Below are 8,558 nucleotides of genomic sequence, written 5' to 3' on the forward strand. Positions count from 1 at the left end.
AGTGAGAGAATTACATAATAGCACTACAAATGGAATACACAGCTTTTTTGACTAAAGTTTAATTTTAATGACTTTCATAAAAACTTAAGTCATGTACACCTAAATACTTCATCAGCATCCTGCTGTACATTACACTCCACATAAATGTTTCTATTCGTTCACCAATACTCAAAGGTGTCATCATAAGTTATGGCAAGCTAATTGTTCCTTGTGAGAAAAAAGACTGCAATCCAATCGCAGATGAAAAGAGCAGGCTATGCTGATTTAAAAGGATAATTATCTGTCAGAGATTTACATCGTACACAGTCGCTGCTTTCTTTAGAATGTGTGAGTTTGAGGTATAAATGTACATTAATAGGTTCGTATAACAGTTAATACTATGGGCATACGTTATCCAAATTAGTCCCGAAGCATAATCATGTGAAAACACACTCAAAATTCTCTTTAAGACTGTCATGCAGTTAGACAAAGTGCTTTAAATATTTACACATGTAACTCACAAGAGAATTATGCAAGAGATCCTAATTTTCACAGTATGTCTCAGTGGTAGATACCCTGGCTGGTGAGAAAAAAAAGTGTTGGATGCATTTGGTGTTGAAGCGGCCTCCGCAAGCGGCCACTGCTACGCTGTATACCTGTAGTACAGCTCAATATGGCCGTATACAGGTCCTCTCATCTTAACTTCCACCTTTGGACACTGCTCCGGCTTCACGTCACTTGAGCTCCATCACAGCTTTAATTTGAGGCAAGGGAATCAAAGATCAGCACTGATTTCAAACTTTTTCCAACACACTCCAATTTCAAAAAGGTTCTCCCGCTCAGGTGTTTAATTCCTCTCAGCCCTGATTACCTCGCTTTGCAGCCCGTTCTTCTGTGCGCTCCATTCAGAAGTGATCATCCCTATGCCCTATTCCCTGCAAAGACTTTCAATCCACTGTGAGGGCTAAACGGTGTGGGGCTTTTGGAACTCGCATTTTATTTGAATTTACTGTATGTTCAAAGTTATTTCACATGATCATGATTGTTCTACCTTCAAATGCCCTTCAGAGGGTGATTTATTCCATTTGGAACACAGGGCCAACCACACAACAAGCAAACTTCCTCTCAAACGACCGCTACTCTAAATGATAAACATCTCTCCAAACCAGAGCAACCTTTTAGCGTGAGCTCGCTACTGCAGCAACCTCTGCTCTGACCAGGCTACAACTTCCTACGGCTGTATACAGCTTCTGTGCAAGCAGACTCGAGTCGAGTTCGGCTCCGCAAGCGGCGTGTTGTGCTCTGCGTCACAACTTCATTCCACAACCTGTCTTGCCTCCTCGCAGCATTTATGATCACCATGCCACGCAGCTCCGATAACCAAACAGCAAGCACTCTCTGCAAACTTTATGCAAACGTACAATTATAGATCATTGTATGACTTTCTCTCCTCCAGCAGGACGAATGTTTCACACAGTTGAAATCAATCCAACTCTTTAATCTCACAGGAAAATCTTCTCTATTTTGTCACATGTTATCAGTTATTTTAAAGATATTCTAAACTATTGGATCATAGACTCTTAAACTTTACCTTTGAGCCTAATTTGTACCTATGTCTACCTTTTAATGTGGCTCATCAAATCTGTCATAATTCAGAGCTCCACACAATCTTTAAGTAACGTGTTGAAATTATAACACTTCAGCCACGAATTTGTCTTTTATCCTCAGAATATTTCAGTTATTCTGTAGAATTTATTACTCAACTCAACTCATCTTTATTTATATAGCACTTTTTAAACCTTTACGTTATCCAAATTGCTTCACAATTTTTGTGGAACAAACAATAAAAACGAAGAAAACAGAACATCAGAGACATACCTTTACAACACACTTGAAAATGTCTTCACTCACTTAAAAATTCATTACTCAGACTTAAAAGCTAATTCAAAAAGATAAAACTTCAACTTTGATTTAAAAATCTCAGTTGAAGGGGAGGACCGGATGTGAATACGGAGATCATTCCATAACTTGTGGACAACCACAGAAAAGGCTCCATCACCTTTAGATGTCTGTCTAGATCTTGGAACTGCTAAAAGCATTTGGTTGCACGATCTCAATAGCCTAGAGGAATTACAGGGCCTAAGAAGGTCATTGACGTACCTATGAGACTGGCCATGTAGTGCTTTATAAACAAAGAGTAAAATTTTAAAGTAGACTCTGTTCTTAACTGGCAACCAGTGAAGGGAAGACAAGATGGGAGTAATATGTTCCCTTTTCCTGGTAGCACATTGCACGAATTACTGCGTCCACATAAACAATGGTGAGCATGATTCAGATTAGGGCTGAACGATAAAACGATATCGATATTTATCAGGAAAAAATATATCTTTGATATTGATGCTAAACTTTTGAGCAATTTTCAACATTAAGCCTATGTTCTACATCTAGACGATCAGGTGTTGCTTAAAACGTAAGCAGTTCAGTAAAGTTATACAATTAGCTAAATTAATCACAATCATGAAATCAGCTGGTTAGGAAGTATTTGCTGGCTTGCAGCTACATAGTCCTGCTGTCAAGGTTAGGTAGCCGCTAGCCGGCAAATATGATATTGTTGTGTATCGTTGTGTGTATGCATTACTTCCACATACTGAGCTCGAGTGTGGAGCATCACAAAAAAAGTATATCAGTGGAGTCAAACATCTGCTGAAGACTTATGAAATAGGCAAAATTTAATTGAAAAGAGGTCACACACCTTATGTAGGATTAAACTGAGTATACTTCTACTTGTAAATAGACAAGTTATTCATTCTTCATTCTTGAGGTCTAACAAACATGTGGAATGCATTTCATTTCCCATTAATGGTACAAAATGTAGTGTATATCATGATATCGAACTTTATGAAAAAATAAATTGTGATCATATTTTTGGCCATATCACCCAGCCCTAATTCAGAGGTTGCATTTTCGCTCTAAAATTAAATTTTTACTCCATTGATGGTAAGGTTAAGGGTTGGGGTTAGGGGGTAGCTGAACCTCTTATAGCTGATTATTTTGCTCTAACATGACTGCAATCACTAAGTAACACAAACTGCATGGCTTTTTTTATGTCAGTTCTAAGCTTCAGCCCTATTACATTAACCTCCCGAGACCCGAGTGTGACTGCTGTGTGCATTTTTCATTTCCCTTTTTGATTTGTAACTAGTAGCTCCTAATGAACATGCAAAAAAACAGCAGGACTAAGTTGCGAAATTTTAAATAATACCAAGCTATAGAAAGTCTGATTTTTTTTAATCAAATTGTTTATTATGTTTCCAGAAGTGTTGGTTATTCATGTTTTTGAGATGTTAAAGACATTACAGCTGATTTTCTGTAAAGCTTGTTTGGAAAAATGTTTATCGGGAAAAGCACGAATAAAAAAAACTATACAAAATAAAAATAATTTGACTTGATTTAACTTATGTTACAATGTTTGTTTTTTTTTGTTTGTTTTTTTGGCAACAAAATCTCAATGTTCTCTCTATACACTGTCAAACAAACAAGTGACAGCTAGTGCTGAAGCATTTTACCAATTAGAAATTTGCATAAAGAATTCTGATACAAAGTAATGGCCAGCATTGTCCAGTCACTGCCAACCATGTTAAAATAAAATTATACATTATAAAATCTGTATGTACTAAATACCATTGTCTCATGTCTGCCAAACATGTTGAGTGGTCCAAACATCATCTGCAGCCTGAAACTGAACTTTTGATCGGATTTTAGGAGTTAATGCAATGCACTTAGCTGCATAGGATATCTTCAGGACACTCCCTTGCACCCTGTTTAGCAAATGACTATACCACCAGTGTGCTGTCTGTCTGCACTGGTCCAGAACAGATCAAAATGCACCTTATTTTCATCCTAACTCCATATAAAGCCTCTGAAAGTAACAGTTTTTCTCAATACAAAAATGCACAGTAAATATATACTCACTGAGCACTTTATTGAGAACACTATACTAATACTGGGTGGGGCCTCCCTTTGCTCACAAAACAGCCTCAATTCTATGTGGCATGGATTCCACAAGATGTTGGAAACATTCCTTTGAGATTTCTGGTCAGTGTTGACATGACTACATCACACAATTTCTGCAGATTTGCCAGCTGCACATTCATGCTGCATATCTCCCATTCTACCACATCCCAAAGGTGTTCTATTGGATTCAGATCCAGTGAATGGTGGCCACTGAATAACATTGAACTAATTGTCATGTTCATAAAACCAGTTTGAAAAGACTTTTTCATTGTGACATGATGCATTATCATGCTGGAAGTAGTCTTTAGAAGATGGGTAAATTGTGGCCATGATGGGATGCACAAATAGGCTGTGGCAATCAAGCGATGATTGATTGGCATTAACGGGCCCAAAGTCTACCAAAAAATCATTACACCACCTCTCCAGCCTGGACTTTTGACACAAGGTAGGTTGGGTCTATGGATTCATGCTGTTGGCACCAAATTCTGACGAATCTCTTTCTGCTGAGGTACACAGATCTGTGTACCTCAGCAGAAATCGAGATTCATCAGGCCAGGCTACGTTTGTCCAATCTTCAACTGTCCAGTTTTGGTGATCCTGTGCCCACTGCAGCCTTAGCTTTCTGTTCTTGGCTGACAGAAGTGGAACCCGACGTAGTCTTCTGCTGTTGTAGCCCATCCGCCTCAAGATTCGACATGTTGTGCATTCTGAGATCCTATTCCGCTCACCACAATTGTACAGAGTGTTTATCTGTGTTACTGTAGTCTTTCTGTCAGCTCGAACCAGTCTGGCCATTCTCCGTTGACCTCACTCATCAATAGGGCGTTTCTGTCACAGAACTGCCGCTCACTGGAAGTTTTTTAGTTTTTTTTTTTTTTTTGCACCATTCTGAGTAAACTCTAGAGACTGTTGTGTGTGAATATCCCAGGAGATCAGCAGTTACAACAATCAACAATCATACCACGGTTGAAATCACGAGATCACATTTTTTCCCCATTCTGATGGTTGATGTGAACATTAACTGAAGCTCCTGACCCATATCTGCATGACTCAATGCACTGCACTGCTGCCACATGATTGGCTAATTAGATAATCACATGAAAACTAGGTGTATAGGTGTTCCTAATAAAGTGCTCAGTGAGTGTAGGTTATTTAGGATTGCTATCGTCCACTATAGTGGTCATTGTGTTTAACAGCGTGCCATTTCACGATAAATTGCTCAAATTTTCAAAATGGCATATCGAATGACACTAGAGAATCTTTTGACTCAAACAGGTAGGTTTCTAACCAGATGTAGTTTTGTTGGCATTTCTGCCAAAGACAAACTCTGCTGTGATTGGCGCCATGTTATTTTGTCACATGACTCAGTACATCGAAAGTTTTACCCTTTACTGACAGCCCAGAGTCTTCTGAACTGAGATCAGTTGGTTTAAATGAATTTAAATAATGCGTTACATGTAGCAAAGACAAAACACAATGTCCGCACAGAAAGACTTGGGTTCTGCAAGGTTATGACAGTTGTGGAATAGTTTGTGGTCTGCGGTTCAATGTAATATATAAATATACACAAACACATCCATACACACTATTTAAGGAACACACACATTTACTTATGAAAATTAAAGCTGGGTAACTAATTTGCTATTTAAAAGCAATAAGCCAAATGAATCGTTGCTCTACAGAGAAATTAAGCAGCACTGATATGATGTTGTCACTGTAAATTGTGTAAACATTTAAATATGTCTTAAAATAAACAGTGTGAAACAGGATTAAAAGAGTTTCATTTAATCCATGCACACTATATGAAAATATTGGACTAATCTTGGAGAAAGCAATGAGGATTACAAATCTGTATGAACTATTTAATCTGTGGTCATGGCAAAAGTAGCTACATGTTAAGAAATACAAGGTGAATCCTTGTATTTTGTATCTTGTCCAATTTGTGAATCCATCCATCTAACAGATCTGCCTGTAGTACAGATGTCTCTTAGCAACCAGAATGTGAAGTCTGCTTTATCTATGCCTTGTATTATCTATCATCTTTCACATTACCCAGTATGTTTTAACTCCAAACTTTCTCTAAACCACATAGCATTTAATGCTTTTCATATTCACAGCTGACATTCAAATCGATAACCCAATGCATATTAAAACATGCATTGCTCTATTTTAAGCATGCTTTCAGCTCACAGAATGTTCATACTGTGCACCCTCACAATGGGGAGACAGATGCATAGCTTATAAAGTCTGTTTCTAAAGCTTGCTTTGTACAGCAGCCACTGTCTCCTTTAATGCAGAAGGCCATTAAGCTAGCCTCAGCAGGGGGGCACATCATGCAGACTGATGATACAGCAGTGACATCCCTCCTTGCACCTGCCAAAAATATTAGGTCAGTCTCTTACAGGTCAATTCACCAGTAATATAAACACGCTAAACCCACTGCAGAATATAGGAGGCCTTGGAAACATGTTCTTGAATCAATTTTGTTTTCTATACCTGCTCACACAGCAGCAATTGGTCTCATGACCCTAAGACACTATCTTTTGATAATGCAACTTAAAAAATGGTCAACAAACAAACAAATCTAAAAATAAATGAATAAATACAATTTCTTGTCATAACATAATCTAATACCTTCCTTTCTACACTAATAGAACTGCAACTGTATTGGTAGGTTTGGTATTGGTAGCTTTGATTGTACTTGGTAAACCTACTACAGAATATAGCAGACCATGGAAACAGTTCTTTAATTAATTTTGTTTCTAATAAAGTAAAAACTAGTATCATGAACAGTTTTAAGACAGATCTTCTGAGAATGCTCATTAAAAACAGACAAAAATGAAAAAAGAAAAATAAATAGAAAAAGTTACAAAATAAAATAAATAAACTAAATAAATAAATAGAGTTTCTTATATATAAAATTGTTATCCCATTTTCTCCCAATTTGGAATGCCCAATTCCCACTACTTAGTAGGTCCTCTTGATGGCACGGTTACCTCAATCAGGGTGGTGGAGGACAAGTCTCAGTTGCCTCTGCTTCTGAGACCGTCAATCCGTGCATTTTATCACATGGCTCGTTGTGCATGACACCGCGGAGACTCCCAGCGTGTGGAGGCATATGCTACTCTCCACGATCCTCGCACAACTCACCACATGCCCCATTGACAGCAAGAACCACTAATCGCAACCACAAGGAGGTTACCCCATGTGACTCTATCCTCCCTAGCAACCAGGCCAATTTGGTTGCTTAGGAGACCTGGCTGGAGTCACTCAGCACACCCTTGATTCAAACTCACGACTCCAGGGGTGGTAGTCAGCGTCAATACTCGCAAAGCTACCCAGGCCCCCCAATAAATAGCATTTCTAATCACAACATAGTCTAATACTTTTTTTTTCTATTGCACTATTGGTATTGGCAACTGTAATAATAATATTGTCTTGTAATAATCTCTGTTAGCCTACCCAAGTAATGAAGCAATATTCTCTCTTACCCTTTCATAAGTGCCTGAACATAAATATTTAAAAACACAGCTGTCTTGTATTATATCTAGTGACAGCGTACCTAACCATGTGTTGTTCATTTATAAAGTATGAGCGATGATGACCTTTTCAATGTTTTAATAGAAAACTTTTTCTTATTTTCGTCTCCCGAAGCTGTTATGGCTGTTATTATCCAGATGTGACCTGATGTGACTCAACATTTGTAGTAAAAAAATGGATTGTCGAGGATGTGTTGCATTGTTCCCTAAATTAGGCTATTAACCTGTTAAGCAATTTACATACAACAAGCAATCCATTGAAGGAGCATAACTGAATGCCAGTTGGCTGTATTTACGTTGAACAAACATAAACAGTACATTTGAGTCAAACCAATTAAACTGGCACGCGCTGTATATTGAATTGATATCGCGCGAGCCAGCGGATCAATACACGAGTATTTTCTAACTTACCAAAAGAGCCGTAGATGTTGAAGAGCATCAGTAATAGAGTTCCTATGACAGCCAAAGCCATTGGTCAAGCTTTCAACGAGAAATGCGCTTTTCTTTACGGCATACGCAACGTATCAGGCGAAACAAAATGAGAAAAAGAGAAAACCACTCTACACTCCACTTCAACTGCTCTTTTAGATAAATCCACAGCGCTACATTACGATAAAGTCTCAGAAATGCCTAATCTGAAATGCGCGCGACTTTGTATAGGTTATAGCTCTGCATGACGACGCTGATCTGTTATCTTACTACTTTGTGCGCTCCTTCCGTCACTCATTCTGCTGGAATGTCCCTCCTCTGAAGATGCGCTGACTGCGGTACACAGAGTTCATTGGCTGTTTCATCCATTCAGTTCATTGGCGTATGAATACGACGCTCGACTGTGCGCGTGTGCCGCTCACAGCAGCGTTCTGCAGAACGAAGCTTCACAGTTCGTTCTCAGGAAGAGAACGTATTTTTCAGGCGGCACCAAACAAATCTTAAAGCGACAGCTTTTATCGTTATTATCACTGTCAAGTCTGACATGTGTTTTTAATGTTATGTCTTTTCCTCCACGATTCAAAAGTTATTTCAGTT

At 38.4% G+C, this 8,558-nt stretch overlaps 1 protein-coding gene across 2 annotated transcripts in view; it reads right to left on the reverse strand.

Moving 5' to 3' along the window:
- The window catches only part of LOC127430121 (roundabout homolog 2-like), an 86,819-nt gene extending 78,569 nt beyond the window's left edge, over window positions 1-8,250 (reverse strand). For both annotated transcript variants that reach the window (XM_051679623.1, XM_051679622.1), the window contains exon 1: window positions 7,944-8,250. In XM_051679623.1, the coding sequence (XP_051535583.1) occupies window positions 7,944-8,004 (61 nt within the window). In that variant the 5' untranslated portion in view covers window positions 8,005-8,250. The remainder of the gene's footprint in view (window positions 1-7,943) is intronic.
- Window positions 8,251-8,558: the final 308 nt, after the last annotated feature.

The sequence above is a fragment of the Myxocyprinus asiaticus genome, chromosome 39 (assembly GCF_019703515.2).
Source record: "Myxocyprinus asiaticus isolate MX2 ecotype Aquarium Trade chromosome 39, UBuf_Myxa_2, whole genome shotgun sequence".
Lineage (NCBI taxonomy): Eukaryota > Metazoa > Chordata > Actinopteri > Cypriniformes > Catostomidae > Myxocyprinus > Myxocyprinus asiaticus.